This window comes from Hyperoodon ampullatus (genome assembly GCF_949752795.1).
Source record: "Hyperoodon ampullatus genome assembly, chromosome: 12".
NCBI classification, from domain to species: domain Eukaryota; kingdom Metazoa; phylum Chordata; class Mammalia; order Artiodactyla; family Ziphiidae; genus Hyperoodon; species Hyperoodon ampullatus.
Window position 1 is genome coordinate 79,474,420 of NC_136925.1, and position 17,749 is coordinate 79,492,168.

Below are 17,749 nucleotides of genomic sequence, written 5' to 3' on the forward strand. Positions count from 1 at the left end.
AATGAGGAGAATAATAAGTAAGAGAAGAACGCCGCCAGGGTTTTACATGGTTTTTTTAAGTGTTCGTTTTTTAAATCGATTACAAAAAAGTAAATAATAATGATAGTAGTGGTAATAATAAACAATAGTAATATTAAAAAGACGAAACAAGTTCCTTGCTTGCTAAAATTAAAACTTTGCAACCCAAGGTGAGCTGTCTGTGTGCTTACGTGAGAGGGAGAGGAAGAGAGGTGGGGGACGGAGAGCTTTTCTTCCTACAGTCTACATTTCCTAAACCCTGTGACACGGTTTTGGAGAACAATTTATTTGTGAATGTCTGCTTCTCCTTAATGTTTAATAGGTAAAAGTATGCATAATCATTCTAGTTGGTGTATTGGTCTTTTCGGGCCAACCAAAAAAGAGACACAGCAATCTTTGTAAGTAGAATAGTATCTTTATCCCTTGAACATCAATCTAGGCAAAAATTATTTTTTCTAAAAGCATTGAATTCTTAGTAATTTACTTGTGGACAAATATTGTGATTGCAGATTCCATCAGATTCTTCTCCTCCTCTCACTCCCATCTGCCTTTGGGTTGATACCTCACAGATAATTTTGCTTTTCCCATCCCTACCTGGAATTGGAGGCAAACATGATATCATTTTAATGTTTTATTATGGTGAAGATATGGTATGTATGATCACTGGAGAAAATAATGGATCATTTTGCATCACAGTTATTCAAATGGAAAATTAAAACTGCGTGTCCTCCTCCCATTGTTATTTCGAAATAAATTATAGATGGATCAGATATTTAAATGTAAAAAATAAAAAGTGCAACGTATTAAAAGAAAACATGAATGAATGTTATAAAATCCAGGAGTGGACAAGACAATTTCCAGTGTGGCACATAGTCTAGAAGGCATGGAAGGAACAAATGGATAGATTTGATTATTTATAACGTCAACTTTCTGTTTTTAATCCTACTTTAAAATTTTAACATGTTAAAAGCATTTCCCTAATTTATAAAATATTTCTTGAAAACTGAGTTTTTCATGATTATGCAATGGTCAATCATGTATCATACTTTGTTTAACCCTTCCCTATTGTTATACTGTTTTCTAATTTGTCATCATTTCAAATAATGATGTAGTATTCATACTTAATATATAAACATTTGATCACAAATCAGATCACAAAGATTTCTCTAACAAATAGATTGCTGGGTAAATGGGTATGAATATGTTTGAGGCTATTGATGTATAATGGAAAACTGTTTTCTGGGAGGGCTGTTCTTATTTACATACCCACCACAAGTGTTGAGGGGTCTGGTTGTACACACAAGCGCTGACTACTATACTTTTAAGCTTTGCCAACTTGAAAGATAAGACTTTTACTTACATTTCTGTGATTATTATTGACATTGAACAATTTATAATGTTATCATTGGCTTATTTTATTAACTAATTACTTTTAATTGAACAAGAAAAACACATGCGTTGGTGAAAAAATTCTTACATTGTGAGACAAAATACAATGAAAAATAAGTCTCTCCCTTGAGGCAATCACTGATGTATTTCTTGCATATCTTTACAAAATAGTCTAAGTGTATCAATCATATTAACCGACTCCCACTTTTATTTTTAACACAGATGTTAGCTTACTATGTACACTATTCTGATTCTTTTCACTTCATGTGATATCATAGAAATTTTCCCTTATCTACACAGATAGACGCACCTCCTTTTTAACAGTATTATAATATTCTACTGCTTAGCTGTATGAGAACTTATTAAACACCCCCTTGTTGATGGACATTTGGTTGGTGGTTGTTTTCAGCTTTTTAGTGTTGCAAACAACTCTGGTAAACAACTTTGTAAATCTTTATTTTTGCACTTGAATATCAGTGGAATTGTTGGGTTAACACCTAATCACATGATATACATTTTGGTGGATACTGCCAAATTGCATTTTATTCCAATATGTGTTCTTATCAGTGCAAGACCATGATTTGAGTGATTTCCCACATCTTTGTCGATATTATAATTATCTAAGTTTTTAATCTTTGGTAATCCATGGTGAGAAAAATAGAATAATGTTGGTAGTTTTGACTTGCATTCTTTTAATTATGAGTAAGAATCTTTGCATGTAATTATAAATCATCATTATTTGTTACTTTATTTCTTTTTGTGACAGTGTGATCCCGATTTTAGAATCTTTATTAAAATGGGACATAGTTTTGTCAATTTTTTTTTACATATATGTTTTTATTCCTTTTCAAATTCTTTTCCCATTTAGGTTATTGCAGAATACTGAGCAGAGTTCCCTGTGCTATATAGTAGGTCCTTGTTGGTTATCTGTTTTAAAAATAGCCGTGTGTACATGAAAATGCTGCTGAATATTTGTGTTTTCTGCTTTAGAGATGAAAGTAAAAAGGGCTTTGAAAGTGATTCAAGAAAGGGGAAGGTACAACCACTGTTACTTCCAAATTCATGAATTCACATTTTCCCAATTTTCTTAATAGAATGATTGGAAATTAAAGTGTTTTATTTTAATTTTGGCAGAGGGAGGGCTTGTTAGGGTAATTGGGAGAGAGAGAAGCCAGTTGAAGGTTTTTTGCTTGATTAGAATGAAAGAACTGTGAATGGTGTAGCTGCTTCTGAACTTGGCGGATTGAATTTCCACAGTGGTTTTAGAAATTCTCTACAAATGAAATCCTTTTAGGCATGTGAAGTGTTGATTGTAGCACCATTTGAAAGAAGCATGGTTTAATGGTAAGGGCTGGACTTAGGAAGCCTCTGCTTAGGAAGTCTCTGCTTTGTTAGCCCACACAAATCCCTTCACACCTTATACCTCAGGACCCCTTGACAGGTTCTCTCTCCCAGTGATGTCAGGTATGCTTCTCATCAGTATATTCAGAGTCATATTTGCATTTGTTACAGCATCTGTGTGGAGAAGGAGAACACTGGGTATTATGTCCTAATTTTAATTTAGATAAACCTGTGACCTTTTTTCTGGATGATTTTATAATATTGCCAGTTTTAAATCTCCCTAAACTGAAGATTAAAAAGAAAAATGACACCATGAGTAATCTCGTCTATTCATTTCTGGATTGAATTTATTTTTTAAATGAATGTTTAAATACATTTTACCCAATTAATAATAATTTAGTGAAACTCACCACTTTTTATCTCCTACAGTACTGAGCACATGTCTTACATGTAGTAAATATCCAGAAAGTCTTTGTTAATGAGTCAGGTAAATGCAGACTATCAGCACTTTATCCCCCCACTACATTATTAAATCTTTACACTTAGAATGTACTAATTTTTTCCAGTTGTAAATTCTTGTTTTAACTTAAAATTGAGACTACATCTTAGTAGCCTCAATTTGCTGATGGTTGTCTAATAACTAAAATCCCATCAGATAAGCACAAATCTACTTCTAGCTTATTTATAGGAATTATAGATGTTGGGCTTATGAAATAGAAAATACTTATCCTCCTTCTGTTTTCAAAAGATTCAAATTTATGATAAAAGAACAAAAAAGCTTAGCTGATTTCTGTTGCTAGTTAAGTTTAATGACTACCACCTGAAAATCATGTCTGACAGTTGAAATACTCCCTTACTCCCACTAGAGGGGGATTCCTTCCAACTTAGGTAAAAATGCTATTAGATACAACGTGAAAACCTCTGTGTGACGTTGATCTTTCTTTTTTATTAAATTGAAGTTAATCTCATGTTTTAAAAATCAGCTGTCCTTCTGTAGGTATTGCAATTAAAATCTTACAGAAATAGAAATTATAAAGGATACTGAACTAGAGTGCACGTGTATTTAAACCATAGTGCTTTTGAACAAACCGTAAATTTTTAAAAGTTGCTTTAATTAAACTGGTTAATACTTGGGAATTTCAAAACATCACTTTGAGCCCTCCTGGAGATAAAGTCTAGGGTAGAAGATGAGGCTGACCTTTTGAGATCCACCTCCTTACTCCAATCCCCAAGGTCTGTCTTCGTCTCTGTCTGCTGACATACCACATTGAGAGTTCCTAAATTCCACTTGAAAGTTTTGGTTTGCTATCATCTCAAGTTGTCCAATATATTAAAGCCATATCTTTAAATAGATTTCTATTTGCCATTGAATTTCCTTACTACTTTGACTTTTCGTACTGTGTTAAGCAAATGCAGAACTCACTCTGGAGATGATCTTTGCGGATTTAAACATATAATATGTTCTAAAAACAATTCTATACATATTAAAATATCATATCAAGAGTGAATGTACCTAACACTGAGGTATGCAGATACGAAGTATGTGTATAATTCAAGAGTAAATGTCATATTGTGTTTATAGTAGCTAAGATTTGGTGAATTTGTTGCTTGTGCTTTTCCTTAACTAAAGTTTCCAATGTTGATTAGAAGTTCTAATGTAAAAATATTTGAGGTTAGTAACCTAGTGTTGTGAAAGGCAGGACTTAGGAAATTCAAACATATGTAAATTGCAAATAACTGAGTTTTTTGTTTTTTTTTTCTTAAAGACTATAAGAAGATCTTGTTTCTAAATCTAACAATTAGCTTTGGAAATCTAAGTGTAAACAGAAATGCTGTCAGTGAATCTTATAATGATCTTGTGCTGTAGTTATCCAGCATTTCAGTCTTTAGCCTAAAATCACATTTGGTATCAGCAACATATGGTTTTCATCAAAACTAGGCTGCTCGTCCTCTCAATATCGATCATGCGTTTCTTTTGCTTTGTGCACCAACCTCTGTCAGGTACCAGGTGGTGGGTGAGCGTCACTTTCAGTAGAGCGGTTGGAGAGTACAATTTGTTTCCTCATTTCCTCTGTGACCCCTTTACTTTCAGACTGGATGACAGTCTTATTGCAGTGATCTTCCTTTCTGTATTTTCTCCCCCGCAAGGGAAAAATCCAATGTTTTTTTTTATAGCAAGATACATTGGATAGCCTGTATGTTTTCTACTTCAGTGTCTACCACAAATGCCTGATTTTAAGGTGTTCAAAACTAACAGTGAGGGACTTCCCTGGTGGTCCAGTGATTGGGACTTCGCCTTCCAATGCAGGGGGTGCAGGTTCGATCCCTGGTCAGGGAGCTGGGTTCCCACATGCCTAGAAGCCAAGAAGCCAAGATGTGGAGCAGAGGCAATATTGTAACAAATTCAATAGAGACTTAGAAAATGGTCCATTAAAAAAACAAATCAAAACACAAAACCACTAGCAGTGAAGCCAGGTAGTCTGATATTACTGCTCCACCTCCACTGTCTTCCCCAGACACTTAAAAACTATTCTTATTTGTTCTGTTGCTTTCTTTCCTTGCTCTTTTCCATCATATCCTGGTACTTTTTAGTAGTCAAACTTCAACGCTTTATACACCAGACTGAATAATTAGGTTTAAAAAACAGTAATTATCAATACACGTCTTGTTCCACACAGCTTTTAAAATTCATGTTAATGAGCTCTGTCTTCTAATGCATAAGACTGACAGGCAATTTTGAAGTTTTGCCATCATTTCACAACTTGTTGCTTAGACTCTGCCTGCCTTTTCCTGCATATTGCTTTCAGGAAGTCTTGCTCTGCAGCATTCCCGAGATTCAGGACTACCCACTCTGATGTGAACGAGACAAGAAATTACTAGCAGCTTTACAAGCATGATGAAATTGCTTTATGGAGCCTAACTTTCCCCTCACTGACAGTAAAAGTTCAAAAAGTATACGCAGCATCTTGTGATTTAAGTGAGAAGCATGATTCTCCTAACTTCCCAGATCATTTTGAGGAACTTATACCACCACTTCAACATGATAGCAAATATATTAATTTGATAGGTGCTCACCCTGTTATAAAACTGGAAGCCAGGGCAGCGACCTGGATTTATACCCACTCATGAAGAGACTCACAGATCTCTCTTTCTTGACACCTGACATAAATTGAATGCCAGCTTTCTTAAAATTCTTAGTTCTGGGCCATGCCTGTGCTCTGGTGTCTGCGGTTAGACTCAAAGAAGGTTTTTGATAGTGCCTAAATTATTTTTTTCCTTATGATTTCAGGTTGAAGTCTTGACCTCGGAGGATACTGCCTTTGGACTCAAGGTGTGTAGTCTGATGTAGCTTGTTGTATAGGTTTCATCAGCTCCCCTAAGTGGATTGGAAGGCTCAACAGAGAGGACTTGTGTTTTTTTAATCAAATGGAGAGGTCCTAAAGTCTTCCAGAGTTTCAGATTTCCCTGTTATTGGGATTAAGATTAGATTATGGTGGTATTTTCTTTTCCTTCTTTCTTTGTTGTGGAGAATATGAGAAATAGTATAGGAGACCAAGAGTTTTATTTAGTAGTAAATGACTTTTAAATTTGAATTAGCCATGGAATAGAATTTACTGAAATTCCCACGCCCCCAGGTTGGGGGCTGTGAAATTCAACCACTGAATGGTATCAGAATGCTGTGTTTAGTTCATAATTCTAACTTCATTCATTCATTTATTTCTTATCCCTGCTTCAAATATTTATTGGACCCTTATGTTCCAATCCAACTAGATTAAATCTCAGCTCCTGCCCTTGAGCCGCTCAGTCCGTTTGTAGGTACAGGCCTATAAACAGATAAATTATCCTGTGGTGTGGTTGTCCCCATGCTGAGTTATGCCAAGGATGTGGAGTGTGGTGGAGCTGAGTGGGAAGGCATTCTCGGAGGTTGATCCCTGGGCAGAGCTTGAGGGCTTGGCTTGTATTTAGGCAAGAGAGGACAGGAGAAATGAGAGCTGTTTTCAGGTCAGAGGAGAACCATGAAAAAACTCAGAGGGAACTAAACGTAGTTACATTCTGCTTCTGTGGCAAGCTCTAGGGTTGAAAAGTTTAAAGATTTGAATTTTATCCTACAGAAAATGCGCAGCTATTACAAGATTTAAAGTCAAGTAGTGGTTAGATTTGCAACCTAGGTAGGTGATTTGGGCCACTTTGTGGAGGATGGGTATGCCAGAGACCAGCGAAGGGGTTGACTAGGTCAGGTGAAAGGTGATGTGGGCCAGAGCTGGCATAGTGGAAGAGGAAAGAGATCCTTAAGAAGTAAGTCTGCAGGACCTGAAGATCACAGATGCGCAGGGTAAGGAAGGCAGAGGAGCTGAGGGTGAGATCAAGGAACAGATTGGCTGCCCTGAAATATAGAGCACAGACGGAGGAGTCACAGATTTTTAGAATCATAGTCTTCCAGACCTGTAGTTCTTTTTATTAGATTTACTTGCCTTTTGTACATATTTGCTAGTAATTCTTAAACCACGTAACTAAACTGGTGAGAAGTACTTACTAGGGGAGCCTGACTTTACTCTCATATAGCTGTATAGAAGGACAGCCTAGGTGCCATCAATTACTTTGAAAATCACAAGTTTCGGAGGGTAGTTGGTGAAAACCTGAGAGCGTAAGGTACGGGTGCTCTTACCTGACTCCTACTTTCCCTTCTAGATGCTTGGCATTTTGTTAGTACAGTCAAATTACTTGTGCTGCAAGTACAGGTGGAATGACGTTGTAATACTACCAAAATCAAAACTGTTTAAAGGTTATAAGCTTAGCAAGGTATTACATTATAAATAAATATAAATTAAAAGTAAAAAGACATTAACACTTTATAAATATTTAAATATTTGGTAAACTAACTCAAGTTTTATAGCCTTAATTTGTTTTTTTTGCCTCTATGTCTACTAAAAATTACTAAAAGAAAACTAATTATAAATAGAGCTGATTTGGTATTTGCAGTATTTAACATATGGTCATCTTCTGAATTTTTCATTGTTTATTAAATACCCAGCATGCATGCAGAATATTCACTGCATATTTAATAAACCTGTAGGGTCAGCTCTTGTGAACTCATCTCCACAATCCTTCATACTTATACTGAGTATGCAGCAGGATTGTGGAAGATTATTGTACCAGCAGCTCTCATGGCTTGCCCCACTGTGTAAAGGCTTTGCATTTGGTTTATGGCTAAACTAGCAGATTGCTTTTGTAGCCTTAAATTCAATTTGTAGGAACACAATTTGAAATTTTTTCCCCATGATTGAATGATTTTTAAAGAATTAGATGCTTTTCACTTTTGCATATCTACTCAAAAGTGTTCATACATGTAACTATTATCTGTAAGTCAGCAAATATATTTTTATCTTGTTTCTTAAAAGGTCTAGGTATTCAGTATTGGTCAGGTTTTTGAACACTTATTCGGAATTGATCTTTTTTCCTGTTTCTATATACACTGGGAAAAATAACTCAAATCTGACTCACTGGTAACACATTAATGGCATCGTCTTGGTGGATATGGAGTATGTGTCTATCCCATATACGTCTCTGATCCTTTTAGTGATCTTTAATGTGTCTTTGATCTTTCTTTACTTTTTCTTTTGGACACTATCTAATTACTCATTTCTTGTATGCTTCGTTTTCTCCCAAGTCGAACTAAAATCTACAAACTTAATATTTACTTAATATCTACAAGAATGAATTTGTCAGTCTCAGTGGAAAATGACTTAACTGTGTTGGGACCCAGAGGTGCAAACAACCTGTTTCTGTTTATGAGTGTGGTGAAACTGTAACCCAGGAAAACAATTTTGCAGTCATTCAGAACTGTCATGCCTATTGTGCCTGTTTTAACATTAATTTTTTAAAGCTAATCTAATAGGAAGGAAGTATCTACGCTCTTTCTTCTTCTCCACAAATCTTAATTTTGCACAAATCCTGATTCATTGTTTTATTAGGCTTATCTCAGTCAAAGGTAACTTAGAATTTGAACATTTCAACTGATTTCTAGTGGTTCTGAGTTTTGTAACTTTGGCGGTTGTTTCTATACAGGTCTAGTAAGATGCTAAATTAATTTAAAATTATACTTCTCACAAACAAGAATTTCAGTAAATAGAAGAGGTGTTTGAAAATTTAAAAATGAGCAAAGATATTTGGAAAGGAAAGTTCTGCAAACTATAGACTGCTGATCTTGACTTCAGCTGTGATCAGGACTTGAATATATTGAAAAGTTTATAATTCTATAGAATAATAAATCAGGAATCTCCGAGGCAGCCAACATGGGTTGGTTCTTTTTACAAGTACGCCTTCTATGTCATTAATATACTAGGTAAAGCTGGTAGTGATAATGAGACGATAAATCAGCTAAGCAAACATATATATAATTATATTGTTAAACATCGAAAAAGACTAAAAATCTGACTTTGTTGCTTATGAGTTCTACAAAGAAATTTATAGTAGGGAAGTAAAAGAGAAATGAATGAAATATCTCTGGGTTGTTAAAAAAGAAAAACTATGTAAACATAACTTTTCCATAAATTTCTTAAGAGATCTTATCAAAATCTAAATAAATCACTTAAAAATTTCATGACCACAAATCTTTTGCCCTCTCATTTGTTGTATACAGCTAAGTCAACAATTATAAAGAAGCAAGATTTATTTCACTATTAACTTAAATATCTTTGCTAATCTTAGTTCTGCAGTTACACTCATTGAATTCATTCTGTCATTCTAATGTATTTCATTTAAACAAATACCTGTGGAATAAACATACATGATTATTTATGTGCTGGGAATGCAGTGGTAAGAATAATAAACCCTTGCTTCTGTGGACCTTACATCCTTATTTTTTTTTTTAATAAATTTTTTTTTTTTTTTTTTTTTTGGCAGCGTTGGGTCTTCATTGCTGCGCACAGGCTTTCTCTAGTTGCGGCGAGTGGGGACTACTCTTCGTTGAGTTGTGTGGGCTTCTCATTGCGATGTCTTCTCTTGTTGCCGAGCACAGGCTCTAAGCGCGCTGTCAGGCTTCAGTAGTTGTGGCTCGCGGGCTCTAGAGCACAAGTTCAGTAGTTGTAGCACGTGGACTCAGTAGTCGTGTCTCGCGGGCGCTAGAGCACAGGCTCAGTAGTTGTGGCGCACGGGCTTAGTTGCTCCGCAGCATGTGGGATCTTCCCGGACCAGGGCTCGAACCCGTGTCCCCTGCATTGGCAGCAGGCGGATTCTTAACCACTGCGCCACCAGGGAAGTCCCAGACCTTATATTCTTGACACAACTTTTGGAATGATCTTATTCCAGGCAGAAGTTCTAGAAGAGATGCAAATTTATATTCTCCTTTTGTATGTAATTTTTTGCTACTCTATGGTATAATTGCTTTAATTGAATCTATTTGTTGTATTCTACAAAATGGAATAGAATTCCAGTTTGACTTATAAAACTTATAAATGACAAAGGGATTAGTCATCTGTAAACAAAATTTCAAAATATAAGTGAAATTTATTTTGTCTTTTTAAAAATAAGGTACTTTTAATTGTGGAAAATTGTCTAGGTGGCGGATCATATTTGGCCGTAACTTCAGTTACCTTTGGACTTATTCCTTTATTTTGACATCTGACCATTATGAAAATCATCTGTATTTTCCTACTTTCCTCCTTCATATAAAAGTAAAAGTTATGTTGCAGTCTGTATCTAACTGCTTGTCATAAGGTCTAAGAGGGAAATAGAACACAAAATTGGTAGCGCATCTCTGAATGGGCTCCCTTTACTAAATAACCAAAAAAGTGACCTTGGGGAAAAGTGGGAGGAGGCTCACTGGCTGTTTTTCTTTTCTGATCAATTCTCACTGCATATTCTGGTCATCTAGAACTGTACTGTCTAATAATGGTAGTTACTACCATGTGTGGCTATTTAAATTTAAATTAATTAAATTTAAAATTTATTTCTTCAATTGCACTAGCTTGCTACATTTCAATAGCTACATGTTGTTAGCAGCTACCATATTGGCATAGTGCATGTACTTGAAGTGCATTTCCAACTTGAAAGAAAGTTCTGCTGGCCAGAGATGGTCTAGAAAATAAAGGTTCCAAGTATTCATAAGACACAGACACTGTAACATAATACATTTCACAATTAGAATAGAAATTTTTTTAATTGATAAAAAATCCTGAGGATTAGAGCAGATTAGTAGAGAACAGAAGGAATTTGCTGTTTTGGTAAAGTAGCATAAAGCAGAGGGGATGTTCTGTTCAGTAAAAAATATATATAAAAAATATAATAAAGTTGGCATTTCCCATTGGATTTTGAGAGTAGAAAGGTTTTAAACTGGGTCATGAAGTTAGGCATCCTTCTGGTTCTGACTGATGTAATGTGTCATTAATTCATTGATTTACCTGGGGTTATGCCTGGGGGCTAGGAGCATAGTATTTCAGATTTAGAATGTTTAGCTTCACGTAATAAGAGATTCTACCTGTTCGAATATCCTTTCTTTATTAATGTAACCGCATGAAAGCATACATTAATATGTTTGTGCTTTTTTTCTTCTTGTGAAGCCGCGTTAACTTCGGTTCTTCTAAACTCTTTCCATCTTCTTACCAGGGTGTGTTTTCTAGTGAACTTACTTGGCTATAACTCTCTAAGAGGCGTGTGAATATAAATTAGGTGTAAAAGTATATTTAGGGTAACAATGTCGTTGAAATGAAACCAGCAAACATTTTCTTTTTGAAGTTCATAATCATATCAACTCATATTACTTTTCATAATATAAAAGATTTATTTTTGCATTTACAATTTTTTATTTAATGAAAATCTACTAGAAATCCTTAGAGGAATAAAGGACCAAGCTTATTCTTTACTGTTTCAGCCATTGAATCTAAGTTAAAATGAGAATACATATATATATATATATATATATATATATATATATATATATATATATATATATATATATATATATATATATATTGGTAAAGCAAAAGAATTTTCTGTTTCTCCATAGAAGAAAGACTGGAGGAGGAAAAACAAAGTCCATAGCAATTCTCAAGTCTGGGTTTGGGAACCCATGTTGAGTCGTCCCCTTCTTTTGTTAGAGAATTTCCCAGCCTCTCAGTCTGCCACCTGCTGGTGGTTCAAACACTTACATGTTTGATTTTTAAATAAATCTGCTTTTTTCTTCTTTAGGAAAGATTTGGGGGAAATGTTCTGTTTATACTCACCTGAAATATTTTGGTGCAGTTTTACTTGTCATGTTTAATTATATTTTTAAAAACTATTTTAGCTTCTTTTTCAACTCTGTCTTTAGAGGATTATGTGAATATAAAATTTAGAAAAGACAGAACATTATGTAGGCCAAAGCATATACCACTAAGAGATAAAGACAGACTTATGAAGGTCTTGAGGTCTTGAGTGCCACGAAGGGGTTACTTGACAGTTGTTGGGGGGGGCAGGAGGGTCTTCCCTAATTTCTGAATTTGGATGAAATATGGAACAGCAGCCCTTCCCTGCTCTTTTGTAATTAAGACTGCTTAAGTGGAAGTGAGCAGACCTAGAGTTTACTTTAAGTCATAGTATAAGATTGGAAAATTGATTCCTTGCTCTCACTAAAGTTCTTTTCAGCCCTAACATGCCACAGGTCTTCTGTATTCATTAGGTCAAACCTTCAATTCTGTGCTCATTTATTCTTCTTCTGAGTTCTCCCTGCAAGTGCTTACTAGTTTAAGCTATTCTCATTGTGTTGGGGGAAATATAAATATTTTTTGTCCATCAACAAACATTCCCAATGAAATAAAGCCAGGCAAAGATTTTAAAAAGAGAAACAAAGTATAGGAATTTTATTTTCTGCCATCTTTAATCTCCTGTCCTAACTTCCTTTGGAGCCTCCTTGACTAATTCTAGAGCCTTAGATTCATGGGTCAGTTATTTGTTCATCATTTTCTCAAAGAGGAAAAGTACTCCAAAATATTAATCTCAATTTACTTTCACAGTGACTAAGGCTGAGGGAGGTAACATGACTGATTTTAAGCCCTATTTAGTGACAAAGTAGGAAAAGAATTCAAGTTTCTGCCTCCCAGGCCAGTGCCCTTTATACAGAATTACAGCAATGCTTATTTTTAGTCTTCCCAGTACTGGAACTGTAGATTAGATTGAATCTTACAGTATTGACATTTTTACAGCTTAAATTGCCAACTCAATCCAGTGTATTAGGGCTCTCCTATATCATTTTAGATCTGCATTCAGTGGTGAAAACACTGTTTTTCTTTAAAAGCTGTTTATCCCAATTGCAGTGTGTATGTGCATACTAGTTGAAATATCAGGTGATCACAGATGTTTGTGGAATTTAATTGGCATGAAAGGACTCTAAGCCACATAGCCCTATGAAGAATGTGTGGTGTTTCCAGAATAGGCTCTGACAGTATATAAAAAATCAGAAATATTCATCATGACCACATGGGGTCTTAGTGTGGTAGGAGCTCCATTTCTTCTAGACCAAATGCTCTGTCAGGTGATGGTAGAGGGCAGACTCTTTGGATGGACTTCCTGACTGTATGGCGTGGGTCGCTAGATCTACTAAGTATATTTGTACAAAAATGTTTGCCCTGATGGTGGTGAATAAAGGAATGTGAGTGGAGGCTAGCAGAATTCATGCCTGCTTTTGTCAGACTTACATTGGTTTTTAAGTAAGGATGGTAGGAATTAAGCATGGCCTCAGGTGCTGTGGATCTCAAAAGTGATCTTTTTAAGGGAGGGAGGAGTTATGCTTGAATGAAAGCTTATTTACTTGCATATTCTGGCATTTGATTGACTCTGTTTTTCTGCTGGGACATTATTTTGGCACTCTTTTTTGAGGACTTAATTTCTAGTAATAATAAAAATGTGCATATATTCTCCTTATCCCCACCCTGAAACACCTGTTCATTGGGATGTGTACAAATAATTAGAGACATGTCTCTGGGCTTGCCTAGAAAATTCCTTAGCATAGAGTTACTGTGACCATATTAATAATCATCAAGCTGCTTAAGATTTTGTTGGGAAGAAACAAAGAAATTATTCTAGGGGAGATGGGGGATGATTTTGATTGCATGTGCTTTACGTTCTCTCCTATGCCAAATTTTAAAGCCAGTTTTGTTTCTTCAGATGGTGAAAACCCTCCTCCTCCCTTAAATCTGGCTTTTACCCAAGCCATGTCAATTTTTGCAAGTCAGTTGAAAATGTCAAAGTGACTGGTGTTGAAAGAGCCAATATGTTGGAAGATGTTTAAAGCCAAGTAGAACATTTATATGAATTAAAGAATATATTAGGATATGATTTTTAAAAATCAGATTTGGAAAAAAAAAACCTGTTGAATTAATACTTGCATACCAGATGTATCACTGATACATACTTGTAACAGATATTCCCCAATAAGCAATAAAATTACCATTTTACAACTGAAGTAATCTATCCTGTGGGTACATTTGCAAAGATATGCCAACGAAAATACATGCAGAGTTCTTGAAGTAATAATGCAAATAAAACATTTCGTATTATAATTTTAAAACAACAGGATTAGGAAACAAAAAGTCTGGGAGACTATTTGTTGTGTCTAAATTCTCCTTTTACTCTGGTCTTTTGACAGTTGGCTTTTTGATATCGTATAATTGCCTTAGTGTCTTTGTGTGTACTGAAGGACAGAATTATCTGACAGAGTTGTGGTTGAAAATCGTACAAATTCTAGATAATAAAAGTAATAAGTATATCTTGTTTGCTTCATTGCAATAATTGCCTATTTTCATACCTTCCTGAATTCTGCTGGTGTCGTGGCTACCATTGAATCACAAAGTAGAGGGCTTTGCCATGTATAATTTATTCATTTGTGCACAGCCAAAGCATCCGTGCAGTGTGCAGTGATTGTGTGGCCCTGTGTGCCAGGTCACCGAGACTTGCTGCTGTGATTGGCTGCCCACTTCGCCCAGCGAGTGGGCACTGGCCTCCAGAGGAGCGGGGAAGCCTTCTCTCCAGGCCAGAGCATACCTCAGGTGTGGATTTCCTTTGGTCTTAGATGGAAATGTGAAAAGGAGTGAAGGTGAGGAAGGGAAAAGTACAAGGAATAGTAGGTCTCATGCTCTATGTGATCGAGATAGAGTAAATTAAATCCTACAGAAAATTTCATTTACTTCTAGCTACACATTGCAATTTAAGGCGCTCAATTGGCTGCTTCCTAAGAAGCTACGTACATTTTTATAAGAAATTCCTCTTAACTTCCTTCCACTCTTCCCAAATTAAATTTTCATTTCAGGATGACTTTTTTGTGTCTCACTGAAGGTGGGGGGAGAGGAGGTGAAGAATGGAGTAGCAAATGAATACATATTATTTAAAATGAGAATTCAGGACTTCCCTGGTGACACAGTGGTTAAGAATCCGCCTGCCAATGCAGGGGACACAGGTTCGAGCCCTGGTCCGGGAAGATCCCACATGCCACGGAGCAACTAAGCCCGTGCGCCACGACTACTGAGCCTGTGCACCTAGAGCCTGTGCTCCGCAACAAGAGAAGCCACCGCAGTGAGAAGCCCATGCACCGCAATGAAGAGTAGCCCCCAATCGCCGCAACTAGAGAAAGCCCGCTCGTAGCAATGAAGACCCAACGCAGCCAATAAGCAAATAAATAAAATAAAATGAGAATAAAATGAGAATTGGGTATAGGCCTAGATTGGATATTACACATTAAATATCATGGTAAAATCAATAAGCTTATAGAAAGTATTCAAACAAATTTCCTGAACATTTGTCAGAATTTTAAAATATGTATGTTTATTTATTGTGTCTTAAATTTGTGATTATGTTCTTCTAAGTTTCTCACATTATATTCCTATTTTTGTCTCATTTAATTTTTAATCCCCTTATCAAGATGTAAGCATAGTTTCTTTATTCATGGTAATGTGTTAACCTGTATTTAATATTGTCATAGTTTTAAAAAAGTCATTATATACAATTGCAGTATAAGAATAGCAACAGATATTCAATTAAAAAGTATTTCCTGTGACAAATGAGTATTTTGGAAAGAAGCTGGGAAATCCTGATTTTTAGGATGAAGAAGATATCTTCACCATGTAGACATTTGAAGGGCTTCAATTTTGATAGTAAAAAAAATTATTAAAAATTTAATTTTTTGTTTTACCTTATATGAGTCATGAAGTAGAACTAATGACATCATTCATGAAATGACTTTGTTTTTTGATTGACAGTGGCATTTTTCATTTTGTGCTATTTAATAGTATGTGCAAACATCTGGAATCACAAGTATTATAAAGACATGCAGGTGCATGTTGTAAATAGTTCCCGCTTGTGCACATGTATGTGTACATTCTTTTCTTTTACATAGAATGTATGGAGAAGTTGACCTCCCTAAAGGATAAGTTTGAAAAGGAAGGAAATGGAGATCTGCCAGGCTTGTTGGCTAGAGTCATGGACAAGAGCAAGGCCTGTCTGAACTGCCACTCAGTTTTTATTCTGCGAGTTTGCAGGGTTGGTGATTAGAGTGGCTTTCGCCCAATTATGCTGTGATTATTCTGCTGCACTGTAATTGACTGGGGAGATATGCTAATACCTGTCATTTGGGATGATAAAAGATGAGCGGGGGACGCAATGCATTATTTAGCTGGCTGTGTGATAGATGAGGGATGCGCAGAGTGCTTTAATTGCTGAGAAGAGAGGTTAAGCTGAACGAACGGATGAATTAGAAATGAGTTTTTTTATGGCTTGTGGAAAAGTGAAATAAAGGAAAATGTGCCTTAAACTAAAGCAGCAGATAGAAATGAGCACAACGAAACTAGGTCCAGGCAGCTTGCTTTATGAATTTAAATATTAACGAAAAATGTTTAGAGTTCAGTAAATAATAACTGGAAGGCGAATATACAATAGATTCTCATATTTAGCAAAAAAAATTGTTAAAGGAATTGTTTTTATTTGAGATGACGGTACTTGTGATTTGTAACCTCTTAAATTCATACTGTATGTTAGATTATACTGAAATGTAATATGCAACTACTCTGAATTGCATGCTTTGTGTCTTTTGAATGTTAGCTTAGAGGTATCTAGATTTCTTGTGCCTGTGTATCTTTCAGTAAATGCAGGCAGAGGAAGGCAAGAAAGAAAGAAAAAAAAAGAATGTTTATATATATATATATCAGGAAAATGTAATGATATAATTGGTGAGAGAGTGTGTATAGTTAATTCTTAAGTGACAGGATTGAAGGCCGCCAGTGGTACAGTTTTTACATGCTGCACACTTAGGTATTGGTATTTTTATGGAAAATAAATTCATGAAAGGGTGGTATTTTCCCTTTCGTATTGTTTCCTTTTGTCACACCCATGTCTCATCTTGTATCTGTGTTTCACAAAAGTATTTTAAAGTACTCCATTGTAATCTGCATGGTTATTTATACGATTTCGTGTTCTGCGTTATTTTATTTTTGTGCCTTTAATAAGTAGGTAATTATTTTAAGAATGCAGTCAGACTAGCAGTTTGTGGAAACGGACTGTTAGAAGCTGAAGGCTGAGGCCTTGCCCACACTGTCGGCTTTCAGGCACATTCTACTGTACCAGATAATGATGTAGGAGAGTGTTGTTGTCCCCAGCTGTCCTATTTGTCTTGTAGATGAAGCAATGAGAATACAGGTTGAATCGCAGAAGTTGTGTTTTTTGTAAAATGAAGAAAATGACCCTTATATATTGTTGAATTATCTCCAGACCGTCCAGCTTCTCAGAGCCTGTGTGACTCGGCTAATAGAGCAGAATTTATCAGGGAATAGCTTTCAGCCAGGTTATTGAATGGTAATGGATCTGTCTAGAACAAAGCATGCCTATTGGAATGGATGTCATCTGTAGAGAGATGCTACACTCTGCTACTCCAATAAGTTTTGTTGGAGCTGATCGCTTTCCCCCAGTGTAATTGACACCTCTTTTGCGCATTCCTTCTGAAACTCAGTGAAGTTTCCTTATGGATGTTTTTAATCAGTGT

At 35.7% G+C, this 17,749-nt stretch overlaps 1 protein-coding gene across 3 annotated transcripts in view; it reads left to right on the forward strand.

The window, feature by feature from the left end:
- Nucleotides 1-17,749, forward strand: part of ARID1B (AT-rich interaction domain 1B) — a 409,620-nt gene that overhangs the window by 236,119 nt on the left and 155,752 nt on the right. Inside the window, exon 5 of one of the 3 annotated variants that reach the window (XM_079716084.1) lies at nucleotides 6,038-6,079. The exons of the other annotated variants lie outside the window; for them this stretch is intronic. Coding sequence (XP_079572210.1) covers nucleotides 6,038-6,079 — 42 coding nt within the window. The remainder of the gene's footprint in view (nucleotides 1-6,037; nucleotides 6,080-17,749) is intronic. 3 annotated transcript variants of the gene reach the window in all.